Below are 13397 nucleotides of genomic sequence, written 5' to 3' on the forward strand. Positions count from 1 at the left end.
TTACCTACCATATGATCCCACAATTCCACGCAGGGGGTGTATACCTAAGTGCACTGAAAACATGTGTCCATACAAAAACTCATACACAAATGTGTAATACTCATAGCAGCATTACTCTTAAGGGCCAAAAATATATGGCCATAAAAAGAAATGAAGTACTGATACATGCTACAGTGTGGGTGAACCTTAAAAACATTATGCTACCTGATAAAAGTCAGTCATAAAAAAAAAATTATAGTTATATGATTCCATTTATATTAAATGTCCAGAATAATCACAACGTTAGTGACAGAAAGTAGATTAGTGGTGGTCTAGGAAGAATGAGTATTAGAAGTGACTTTTTTTTTTTTTTTTTGGAGACAGGGTCTCACTCCCATTGCCCAGGCTGGAGTGCAGTGGTATGAGTAGCCTTGACCTCCTGGGCTCAGGTGATTTTTCCACCTCAGCCTCTGGAGTAGCTGGGAATACAGGCATGCACAACCACACCCGGGTAGTTTTTTTTATTTTCAGTAGAAATGGGGTTTCACCATGTTGCCCAGGCTGGTCTCAAACTCCTAGACTCAAGCAATCTATCCACCTCAGCCTCCCAAAATGCTGGAATTACAGGCGTGAGCCACCATGCCTGGCCCAGGAGTGACATTTAAAGGGTTTGTTTTGGAAGTGATGAAAATGTTCTAAAATTGACCTTGGTAATGGCTGCACAACTTTATGAACATACTAAGGAACATCAAAATGTGCATTTGAAGCAGATTAATTGTGTAGTATGTGAATTATATCTCAATAAGGCTATTATCCAAAAAAAGTAATTTAAAAAATCACCTTTCTTGACCCCACATTCCATACCAGCTACCACTCCATTTTCTCTTTTCCCCTTGACAAAAAATTCCTGGAAAGAGTTGTCAGAGAAAGGAGTTACAAATATGGAAAGGAGAAAAGTAGGATAAACGCTGTGGTGTTATGTTGGAATTAGACGTATCAGTGTGAACGTGTGTGTGTGTGTGTGCGTGTGTCCCCAACTCCTATTTCCCTAGCTCTGTCCACTGAGAGCCCTGGAAGCAGAGCACACTGAGCATTCCATAGTAGTAAGGAATGACAATAAAGGCACAGTCATTTCAAAAATCAATACTACAAAATCTACACTTTGTAAAAAGTTTTGCCCTCTTCAAAGCATTTACCATAGAAGGTTTAAGTGTTTTAAATTTTCTAAAACCTCTTTGGAAAACCTCCTTCAGTATGGGTCGTCATTTGAAAAATCTTAAATGTAACAAAACATTAAGTCACTTAGGGTAGATATTACAATTGAAAATGGCCAAAAGCCCTCAGAAGTCAACTCTGATGAACAGTGTAAATAATGAATCTGTATACTACTAGTTTTAGTCAAAACACATTTTTCAGAAAATCTATTGTGGGCCCAAAAACATCATTCAGGGACTATATTATCTTCTAATAAGTAGATTTTTATATCTAAAATGTACAATAGGCATTTCAAATACTCACTTCCAGTTCTACTGAAAGATCCCAGAGACATATTTGTCCATCGTGGCATCCTGTTATGATTGTGGCCCCATCATCTGTTAAAAGTACCGCTGAGATGCAATGTGTGGGCGCTTTTCGACCCCAAAGAACAATGGGTAGAACAAGGCTGTTTCCTGCCATTGTGTTTTCAAATCTGAAAATGTTATAAAAATTGTCAGATATTACAATATTTCTCTCGAAAACATGTTATATATTTTTGTTATAAAACCAAAAATTTGAAAATAATCATATATTCCTGGGAGTAAATTACAGCTACTTAAATATTTATCATTTTCAAAAAAAAACCCGACTAGTTTATTATAACTACTCTAGATTCAGGTGCTTACAAAATAATACACAATCAACACCTGTGAAAAGAAACAACAAAATAATAATAAACAGGTCTTCACTCCAGGCATTCACGGTTTTTAAAATTTACTAATGAAAGGCCAATGACTTCAGTACCTCATATTTATCTAGGATTTCACAGTTGATAAAGCACTTTTATGTGTAGTATTTCATTTTGATTCTCAAAACAGCCTTTTGACGTTGGCCGACTAGAAACTGAGGCATAAACATGACCTGCCCTAGGACACAGAACTAGCAAGTCATAAAACTCAAATAAAAATCTTGACCTTCAGATCCCAAGTTGTATGCCTCCGTTAAAAAAGACAGGTCAAACTGTTCTCAGAAAGTCTGGTACACACAGAATGTACTGTACAACTACCACTAGACAATAATTATGAAGAATTTTCTAAGTCCCAGAAATTCTTCTGAACATTGTATGTGTGTGTATAACTATAAGTACATATATAAACTCAATTAATCCTTACAACAAATCAGGAGGTAAACACTATTATCATATGTCATAGACAAAGTGTCATAGACAAAGACACTGAGGCACAGAGTGACAAGTGATGGAGTCCAGATCAGAACCCAGGCGGCCTGACTTCAGAATCTGTGGTCTTTCTCACTCTGCTAGGCTACTGATTACAAATGAGGTCTCCAAACCAGTAATAAATACCAATGCCCAAGAAAAACTCAGTCCTGTTTCACACTGTGCTAAACATTTTCAAAACTTTATTCAGGGCCGGGCGCAGTGGCTCACGCCTGTAATCCCAGCACTTTGGGAGGCCAAGGTGGGTGGATCACCTGAGTCAGGAGTTCAAGACCAGCCTGGCCAACAAGGTGAAACTCCATCTCTACTAAAAATACAAAAATTAGCCAGGCATGGTGGCGGGTGCCTGTAATCCCAGCTACTTGAGAGGCTTGAACCCGGGAGGCAGAGGTTGCAATGAGCCAAGATCGCACCATTGCACTCCAGTCTGAGCAACAGGAAACTTTGTCTCAAAAAAAAAAAACACTTTGCTCAGTGAGAAACCCATTCGACCACATTTACTCCAAACCTGTTACGCCTGAAGGTCATGAAAGTCTTTTGTTGTAAACTCTCAATATTCAGGGAAGAAAAGAATGTCTTTGTAAACTCATTTCTCCATTAAAGAAAAAAATGTAGTTTCTGGTGAAGGGATTTAAATTTGAGATAGTAATCAATTAACCAGAGCATACTGGAGTGCACCTCTTGCAGGAGAGCACATATGAGAAAGTATTCCTTAATATAACAAAATTAAAATCTACTTGGCAAAACAATATTTAGGGGTTAAAAACTGTGGTTAAAGACCTAGATAACAGGAGTTCAGAGAAGTTAAAAAAAGACTGAATAGTCAAAGAAAGCTGCATAGAAGAGAGTACTCTCAGATCTCATTAGACACTAGGAGTCACCTATAGCCTGACAGATGGCCAATCAAAAGGTATAATCATTAAAGATAAAATGAGGCAATGGCCAGGTGCGGTGGCTCACATCTGTAATCCCAGCACTTTGGGAGGCCAAGGTCGGCAGATCACTTAAGGTCAAGAGTTCAAGACCAGCCTGGCCAACATGGTGAAACCCTGTCCATGCTAAAAATACAAACATTACCCGGGCGAGGTGGTGGGTGCCTGTAGTCCCAGCTACTTAGAAGCCTAAGGCAGGAGAATCGCTTGAACCCAGGAGGCAGAGGTTGCAGTGAGCCGAGAACGCGCCACTGCACTCCAGCCTAGTGACAGAGCGAGAGTTCGTCTCAAAAATAAAATAAAATAAAATAATAAATTATATCACCAAAGATTTCGCTCAAGTAAATAAGTACTAAACACTGAATCCAACATGATGACACCTGGAAATAACACTGTTTCTCTAGCTAGTTGGCGACTCGTACTCAGTACATACTGCCTGGCTTAAAGAGAATGCAAACAGATTCAGGAGTATGGAGTATAGGGTACTAAATGCCCCAAAACATTTTTTTCTAATACCTTAAAAACCTAATAAAAATGAAACTTTAGAAAAGCCACCAGAAGCACTAATGAAATAATGTGAAATAGAGGATAATATGGCTTGTGATAATAGACTAGTATATGACAATCAAATACTTCTAGGAAGGACTACCAGCGAATTGGCAACCACATAAACCTAGTTCTAAGCAACTGATCAAAACAAAACAAAGAAAGGGCAAATTAGCCAGGACCTAACCATTTAGTCAGGTAGATCACAGGAATCTAAGTTTGAATTTCTTTAAAATGAATAACGGAGAAGCCAAGACACACTAAACTGCCAACACAAGGAAGTTTTTTAAGGGGAAAAAAGGGCAATGTAAATCCAGAGCATGCGGTTTTTCAGCCAACAGCATTCAACCAGTCTATGTATTAGTTAATAATCCATGCTTAACGTTCCCAACATTATCACCTATTGTAGCAAAAAAGCTCAATATGTTCCAAAAGCTTTATATTAAGTGGAAGTAAGCAAGTCACAGGACAGGATTTATTGGGATAAAAAAATTCTATTTTTATGGAAAATGCCAAAAGCAAAAGTGATTGAACAAATGACTAGAATAATCTGTTATGGTATTAACTTTAATAGAAACTCTCAAATAAAATTACCTTACTAATTCTCCAAAATATTATATATATAATATATTCAGATTTTGCAACTAATACATTGAGGGCATATGCTATCTTTCAAATTTCAACATGATCTTACAAATTGATATGTTCTTAGACTAGATGCTTCTAAAAACAAAATAATATTAGGAACATTGAGTTTTCATTTATGTTTGTATCAAAATCTGGCTTAAAATTACATTTAGAGACTGCTTATTCAATTAAAATGTTTAAAAGATAAAGCTCTAGAGTCAACAAATATCAGTAGTTCTAGATTCTATTTCTCATTTTGTCACTAGTTATGCAGTCTTTGATGATATCTCATTTCTGAGGCTTAGTTTTCTCAAGTTATGAAAATATTGAATCATTTTTAAGTCAACAAATCAAATCATAAGGAAACAGGTGCCTTAGAGATAAAATTTCAGTCATCTCTTTTGATTAATTTCAGGTATTGCTTTATTTCCCCTAATTTCACCTATTTCTCAGCTCTGTATAGAAATAATTTAAAATACTGTACTCCAGTCAACAAGAGCAACAAAAATAATAACTGAAAGAACAGTGGGCCTACAATCAGAAGACCTGTATTCAAATCCTGGCCCTTCTATGTGATCTTGACAAAGTTATCTCTCTAGGTCTCAGTTTCCCCATCTGTAAAAGATCGATAATAATATTCTCCTCCTCTCAGAAAGATGTCATAAAGATCAAGAGACCATATATGTAATGTAACTAGTACAACACCTAGCACATGGCAGATGCTCAGTAAATATTATTTAAAACACACACACACACACAGATTTTGCTACTTCTTCACATTCTGCTTACACATCTACAGGTTTCTTCCAGCACTTAATATTCAATAAGATTGGACTTTCCAACAGGTTAATACCTTTCATTGACTTTCTCCCAAAGTATAAAAGTATTACTGTGTATGCCTGTCAAACACAATTCAAATTGTGCAATTGTGCAATGCAAATATAACAATTTAGCTCTGTATTACTTTATTAGAAATAATACTACCAACTTCCATCCCAAAACTAAAATGGCTTTCAAATAAAATTTCAAACTTCTAATAATTAGTATATATTTTAGAGCAGCATTTCTCAGGTTTCCAGTTCATGGCAATACCATGGTAGGTATAGGTATTACAACAATAAATAAAATAGACACAATTCAGCTATCCAGTGGGGCTTACATACATGTAAACAATTACCACAGAGCATGAGAGAAGTCTCAAGACATATGGAAACACAAAAGATGGATTCCCTAACCTAGACTTCAATGGGTCCAGGAAGGATTCCTAGAAGAAATGATGACTAGAATGAGTAGGAATTAACCAGAATAGGCTCAGGTAATCACATGTTCTAGGGCCAGAGGTATAATCTCAATTCTTTCTAAACAGTAAATAGTAGGGCTGACATTTAAAGTAAAAAGGCAGAATGGTGAAAAAACAACGAATAGCCAACATGCATCAGATCACAAGGGGCTTCTTGGTAAGACATTTTCAAGAGTTTGGATTTTAATTTGACAGCAAAGGGAAGCAGGTAAAGTGTTTTAAATCTGACATTGCTTTTCAGAAAGATCACTCTAGCTGTGATATAATAGAGAGGGATAAAACTGAGGACCCTGAAGACCAATAAGGCTACTGAAGTTCTGCAGGAGAGAAATGGTGGTGCCTAAATTTATCACAATCTCTCATTACTTGTTTCTGGGGCGTCTCTGTTAATGGCTGTCTCCGCCACTACTCTTTCAAGCTCCCTGGTTACAAGAAGCACACTGTGTACTCACTACCAAATGATGCTTAGCACAGCATCTAGCGCATAGGACATCTTTAATAAATATATGGTGAAGGGTGTTCATGGTGAGAATAGTACTAATAATAATACTGATATGACAGCTACTTTAAAGATATAATAGATAAGACTTGATTTTCAACACACCAAGGTGATCAGGATACAACATGGATTCTGATGCAAGTTTCACACAAAGGTACTTTGAGGATAAAAGAAAAGAAAAAGCAGTTTTAAATACTGAAAGCTTTCTAAGTAAAGGATGGGCATTATTATTACAATACTGATGCCTAGAGAAGTATCGATAATTTAGATTCCAACACGGAAGATAAATTATTCTATGCTTAACCATAATTCATTAACTCTAGGTTTGAGGATGAGAGAAAATACAAGGTTCCACACTGATCTTCAGTTGGGCCACATTGTAAAGATACTTAATGGTCCAATAAGCAGATATCTACACAGAGAAGCAACATGCTCAAACTTTTTGAGACAGTATGAAGGTTGGATTGACACAGAGAAACAACTAAAGACAGAGAAACCAAATATGATGGTACTGCAATAAGCCTGGGTGCTAAGTGATAAGAAGCTTAGCTAAAGTTAGAGTACTGAAAGAAAAATAGGAGACATTACAGAGGAAGAACAATAAGTCATGGGGGTTGGCGAAATACGTAAGGCCACAGGCAAGAAGACTATTGCTTTCCAAACTGGGTAGTAAGGAAAGAGGTAGGAGGGAAGCATAGTGAGGCAGAGGAAGGAAAGAGAGTGCAATGACGCTAAAGAGGAATCTGGTCTCTGAAAAATTGTAACTCAGAAAGTATTTTCATAAAATGATACCAGAGACCTCAACAAAAACTGTTCTACCTGAATGGTAAAAAGGCAATGAGCTTTTGCCAAACCAAGCCATTTCAAAAGTTTATGAAATAACACTCTGTCTCCTGCTATTTTGCTTTTATTTTTCATATTTAAGCATTTAAAAAAGAAAGGCTTTTATAATTGACAAAAAAAAAAAATAGCCTGGTTTCCCAATCTAGAACGGAGAGTATAGCTGGTTACCATCCGGGGGATTTTTTATTTGGGTGGATATTTAGGTCTGTTAGCAACTCTCTCAAGATCACACAGCAAATTGATCTCAGAGCTCAAAGGCAAACACAGATCTCCTGGGTCTTAATGCAACACTTTTCACTATCCTATATTGTCTTCATTTACCACAAAATTCCATTTATCAGAAAGCTTCATTATCCAGGCATTCTGGTTAATCAAGGTTTTGCCAAAACATAGTACTCATTAAAAAGATAAATGGAACTGCAGTGTTTACAGATAAAATCATATGATGTCTGTGATCAGTGGCTCCCGGGAGAGGAAAGAGAATATGGGCTAAGACGTGTTAGAAGGAATGAAGATGAGGCCGGGCGCGGTGGCTAACGCCTGTAATCCCAGCACTTTGGGAGGCCAAGGTGGGCGGATCACCTGAGGTTGGGAGTTCGAGACCAGCCTGACCCACATGAAGAAACCCCGTCTCTACTAAAAATAAAAAATTAGCTGGGCATGGTGGCGCATACCTGTAATCCCAGCTACTAGAAAGGCTAAGGCAGGAGAATCGCTTGAACCCGGGAGGCAGAGGTTGCAGTGAGCCAAGATTGTGCCATTGCACTCAGCCTGGGCAACAAGAGCGAAACTGTGCCTCAAAAAAAAAACAAAAAGAAGGAATGAAGATGAAATAGTATCCTAAGTATGATGGATGTTATGTGCCCAAATCTTCCTTCAGGAAAGAAGGACCCAACTGGTGAGAGAGCTCCCAGTAGACAAGCCCAGGTTGTCAGCACCACTAAGGATTGCCTCAGCCCAAGAGAGATGGCTTGTCCAAGCTCTTGTATCCTTCCCATGGGACAGCCCACATCCAGTGACGGATCAATATGGAAATATAAAGGCCAGACCCCCTCACAATTCAGGATATCTCTGAAGGGTCATCCCATCTTCAGAACGTCCCCCAGGGTCAACTGAGACTCCTCTGAGACTCATCACGACTCAACTTTAACCCTGGGCCAAAGCTATTTCCTTTCCCTGGGTGTTGATCCCAAGAGCACTCCCTAACAAGTCTGAGTCTCCATCTCAGAGTCTGCTTGCCAGGCAACTCAAACTGTGAAAGTAAGTATTGAAGCTCTTTTTAGTGCAAGAGTGTGCATTATACTGTTCTTTCTACTTTTATATATTTGAAAATGTCTATAATTTTTAAAGGGTACCTGGAAAGAACTTCAATGTCCACAAATCAGGGGTTAAATAAATTGTGATAAAGCTTTATAATGGAACACTGCAGTATGAGATATAAAACAAACACCAAAGTATACAGTGGGTACACACACACTTTGAGTAATTCTGAAATGATAACGAACAAAAAAAAATCAGTAATAATGACTGCCTTTTAAGAGGAAGACTAGAAACAGGAGACTGGGCTGTGTAGAATTCCTAATTCTCAAGATAAATTCCTGGGTTTATTGTTTGTGTGTTTGTTTTTGCCCCATCATTGTGTTTTCCATTATAATACAGTTAAATAAAGTGGCCTAGATACACCTACACCACGTTCTTCTTCTTCTTCTTTTTTTTTTTTTAGATGGAGTTTTACTCTTGTCACCCAGGTTGGAGTGCAGTGGTGCAATCTCGGCTCATTGCAACCTCCGCCTCCCAGATTCAAGGGATTCTCCTGCCCCAGCCTCCTGAGTAGCTGGGATTACAGGCGCCCGCTACTAGTCCCAACCAATTTTTGTATTTTTAGCAGAGACAGAGTTTTGTCATGTTGGCCAGGCTGATCTCAAACTCCTGACCTCAGGTGACCCACCCACCTCAGCCTCCCAAAGTGCTGGGATTACAGCCATGAGCCACCGTGCCCAGCCACGCCAAGTTCTTTTGTTTTAAAGTTGTACATATGAACACAGCATGGGGTTTTGAAAATACATTTAACTTTAACAAGTATTTATCTTTAGCCTATAATCTTTTCAAATGCTAGCTCCCTTCCACTGTGAGTGCCCTGTCCTGAGCCGCATGATTTACTACTCCTGCTACTCCTATTTTCGCTACACCTTCCAAATGCTTGATGCATAACACTCATTCATTTGCACAGCCTATGTTTCTCAAGGATAAAATCTGTAAATCCAGCACCTTTGTTATCTAAGCACTATCAAGTAAGCTGCATATCTGCACCTAAAACGCTGACTTTTACTAGTGGCCAATATGTATTTATTGAATGAATAAACAGAGAATAACAATAACTAGCATTTATTAAGCCCTCACTATGTGCCAAGGGCTGTATTAAGGGTTTCATGTACAACTCAAATTTAACTCTTTTGAGGAAAAATGTCTCTTAAAAAAAAAAAAAACTTCTCCTGAACTCTGCAAAAATCTTCCTCCTTTAATTATGCTCTCACCGTCTACCATTTCAATCTATTTTACAAGTTAACCTTTGCCCTTCAAACATGTCTACATTTCATTTTTATCCAAATACCTTCACTGGCCTCTACTTGGAACCCTAATAATCTCTCTCCCTCTCATTACAATTAGCATTTTGAAATATGTGGTCTTTAACTTGGTGCTTCCATTTCCTTAGTATAAAGGCCTCATGTACTCTAGTCTGAGCCCTCAAAAAGACTTAATTTAAGGACACTCAAGATCTCCCACTACATGAAGGGGTTAACAATCCTTCTAAAATGACACTCCAGGGCAGAGCTCTCCAATATTGCAGAGACAAGCAACACCTTATAAGAGAAGTGAGGAAAGAGGATGTTCTGACATTAATCGATTGTTGATACCTATTCTTCCTAAGTCCAATTATCTTATATATACTTTATAGCTGCTAGAGTGACGTTGCTGATTTTTTGCAATGCACTCTCTTTTTTTCTGGTACAGCAGACTGTCCCCATTATCTTCTTCCTATTTTCTCATCTTTCCTCTACCTAGACATGTGAAGGCCCAAAAAGCCCTAAGAAAAATTCCAAAGACTTAACCCTGTTACCTCATGTTGGTTTTTTTTTTTAATTTGATATGCCTTTAAAAATTTTTAAATGAAATTACCTTTCTCCTCGTGATTCCTCCCAAATTTTTATTATGAAAAATCTCAAATATACAAAAGTTCAAAGAAGAATATAACAATCACTCAAAAAATAGTACTGTGTCATATTTCCCTTGGCAGTGTGGTATATCTACATATATGCTGTGCATATATATATGTATATATGCTGTACATATATGTGGTGTATATATGCTGTGCATATATGTGTGTTTTTAAAAAGTCTGTGCATCTATATGTGTATGTATTTTGTGTGTGTAGAACCACTTGAAAGTAACTTATACATACCATGATGATTCACCCCTAAATGCTTTTAAAGACAGAACTTAAAAATAAGGGCATTCTCCTTCATAAACACAATACCATTATCACACTCACTATTATCAACACCATAATCATTCTCTAATAGCATCTACAAACTAGTCCATATTCAAATTACTTCAATAATCTACAAAATGCTTCTCATAATGTTTTCTCTCAGACCTGTAAACAAAATACTCAAGTTTTATGCACTGCATTTGTTGTTATGAACTGAATGATATGTCCTCCCAAAATGCATATGTGGAAGCCCTAACCCCCAGTGTATTTGTGTATTTGGAGGTCAGGCCTGTGAGAAGGTGATAAAGGTTAAATGTGGTCATCAGAGCAAGACGCTACTGTGATAGGGCTGGTGTCCTTGTAAGAAGGGTAAGAGACACAAAAGCTCTCTCCCTCTCCACCACTGTGAGGACGCGGTGAGAGCGCAGCCATCTGCAAGCCAGGAAGAGAGCCCTCACAGAAAATAAACCTTCCGACCTTGATCTGGGGCACTTCTAGCCTCCAGAACTGTGGGAAAATAAAATTCTGTTGTTTAAGCCACTCAGTTTGTGGTATTTTGTATGGCAGCCTGAACAGGCTAAAAAAGCTGTTATGTCTCTTTAGTTCTAGAATACTCCCACCTTATTTTTTTTAATACTAATTTTAAGAAGCCAAACCAATTGTTTGTAGAATGTTCCATATCTGAAGATTTTTCTGATTGTTTTTTATGATATCATTTAACTTGTTCCTTGTTCCTCCATCACCTGTTTTTACTACACCTGTTCCTCCATCACTTGTTTTTACTACAAACGAAATTGGATCTAATGTTTGCCTCAAGTGAACACTGTTGGCAAGAATACTCGATAGATGTTGATGTACACTTCACACTGCATCACCTCAGGAGGCATATAACATCATATTGTCCTATGAGCAACTATGCTACCTTTGACCATTTGATTCAGATGGTGACTACCACATTACTTTCACTGCTACTGTTTTTGTTTTTCCTTTTGAAACTATCAATGACCTATGGGGCGATATTCTGATAAGACCATCCTGTTCCACACTATCCCATGTAATATTGGTAGCACACATGATTTCTAAAAGCTATAAACAGTTAAGATTATATACAAACTAGTATGAGATCAATGTTAATTCCTCCACACTGTTTGTCTAGCTCTCAAATGCGAAAGTAAGATGCATTTCTATCCCAGCAGGATAGTCAATATGTTCTCAGTCTGTGTACTTCTCGTGTCCCAGGCAGGCCCCCTGTGACTTGCAGACAAAAACAAATTTTCTCTCATGAGAATGGGCACACATGAACTGGCATAGGCCTTAGCTACCCACCTACCAATGGGGAACATGAGAAGCAAGTACTAAATCCTAAACAGCTAAATGTATTTGCCACAGCTGCAGTGAAAGAAGAAGGAGAAGTTTGTAAAGGTTTATTCAAATTCTCAGAGAACATTCCTATGTCATTTGTCAAAAGAGTGTACCTAAGTCAAGATCACAGTATGATGTGATGAGGACGCGATGATTAAGATGATGTATTTTGTGTGTGTGTGTGTGCTTGTGCATTTACCACCAATCGACTGAAGACTTGGAAAACAAATCTGAAGCAGATAATGAAGACTCTGTTTATTATACTACAATGGAACAGCTAGGTCATAAAAACACACTAAAGAAACTACTCAGCTGCTTCCTTATAACAAAGTGTTTCCAGAATTTAAGGGCTGTAAGGGACACAACCTTCAGAACACTTAAGCAGCTGACAAGATTATACTTTCTTATTTGGGTGGTTAAGAAATATACTGTACTCTCAATGAGCCTGACACTTTAGGACTGCTTGGTTAAAGGGAGCTCCAGTGTTCAGTTTCAAAGGAACATGTGGAATGAGCAGATGGCAACAGGAGACTACACTTATTTCTTATTGCTAAACAGCCCTGAGTGTATGAGAGACAGATTTTGAAGAACTGCAGAACTATCTGGTCAAAAATAAATCACATTTTAAAAGTGATTCATAGATGTTGAGGCATATAAATCATGTTTTAAATTTGTAGGCCGGGCGCGGTGGCTCACGCTTGTAATCCCAGCACTTTGGGAGGCCGAGGCGGGAGGATCACGAGGTCAGGAGATCGAGACCACGGTGAAACCCCGTCTCTACTAAAAATACAAAAAATTAGCCGGGCGTGGTGGCGGGCGCCTGTAGTCCCAGCTACTCGGAGAGGCTGAGGCAGGAGAATGGTGTGAACCTGGGAGGCGGAGCTTGCAGTGAGCCAAGATTGCGTCACTGCACTCCAGCCTGGGCGACAGAGCGAGACTCCGTCTCAAAAAAATAAATAAATAAATTTGTGCAGGTGCTATTAGAATGAATGAACTCTACTGCTTATGCTCTATCTATTACCAGCCTACATCAATTTCAAGAGTTACTGATCAAGCTAAAAGCCCATTATGCCCACCAAGACCTTACTTTTTAAAGGAAATTCCATTTGGTTGACCAACTTCAACTTTCTCCTGCCACCCACCTCTAATCTCATTTGCATCTCCAGTCATTCCAATTTCTTCTCTTAGGTTGCCATCAAAAGTCTAAACTGAGCACTGAACTTTCTCATTGTATATAAATTGAATTAAACAGAAAAAGAAGAAACAAACATGCTTCCACAAATTGGAAGCTGAATTGTCACATTAGTCTTGGAATCACTAAAATAAGACGGGCAACTGTGAAGGTATGAAAGTCACACTGACTAGAGAGGAACCCAGCTCTCTAT

General features: G+C 38.2%; 1 protein-coding gene across 4 annotated transcripts in view; it reads right to left on the bottom strand.

The window, feature by feature from the left end:
• The window catches only part of WDR7 (WD repeat domain 7), a 376679-nt gene that overhangs the window by 353645 nt on the left and 9637 nt on the right, over window positions 1–13397 (bottom strand). For all 4 annotated transcript variants that reach the window (XM_032152211.2, XM_032152210.2, XM_058438305.1 and 1 more), the window contains one exon: window positions 1498–1669. In XM_032152211.2, coding sequence (XP_032008102.1) covers window positions 1498–1656 — 159 coding nt within the window. In that variant the 5' untranslated portion in view covers window positions 1657–1669. The remainder of the gene's footprint in view (window positions 1–1497; window positions 1670–13397) is intronic.

Source organism: Hylobates moloch, unplaced genomic scaffold (genome assembly GCF_009828535.3).
Source record: "Hylobates moloch isolate HMO894 unplaced genomic scaffold, HMol_V3 SCAFFOLD_5, whole genome shotgun sequence".
In the NCBI taxonomy this organism is placed as follows: domain Eukaryota; kingdom Metazoa; phylum Chordata; class Mammalia; order Primates; family Hylobatidae; genus Hylobates; species Hylobates moloch.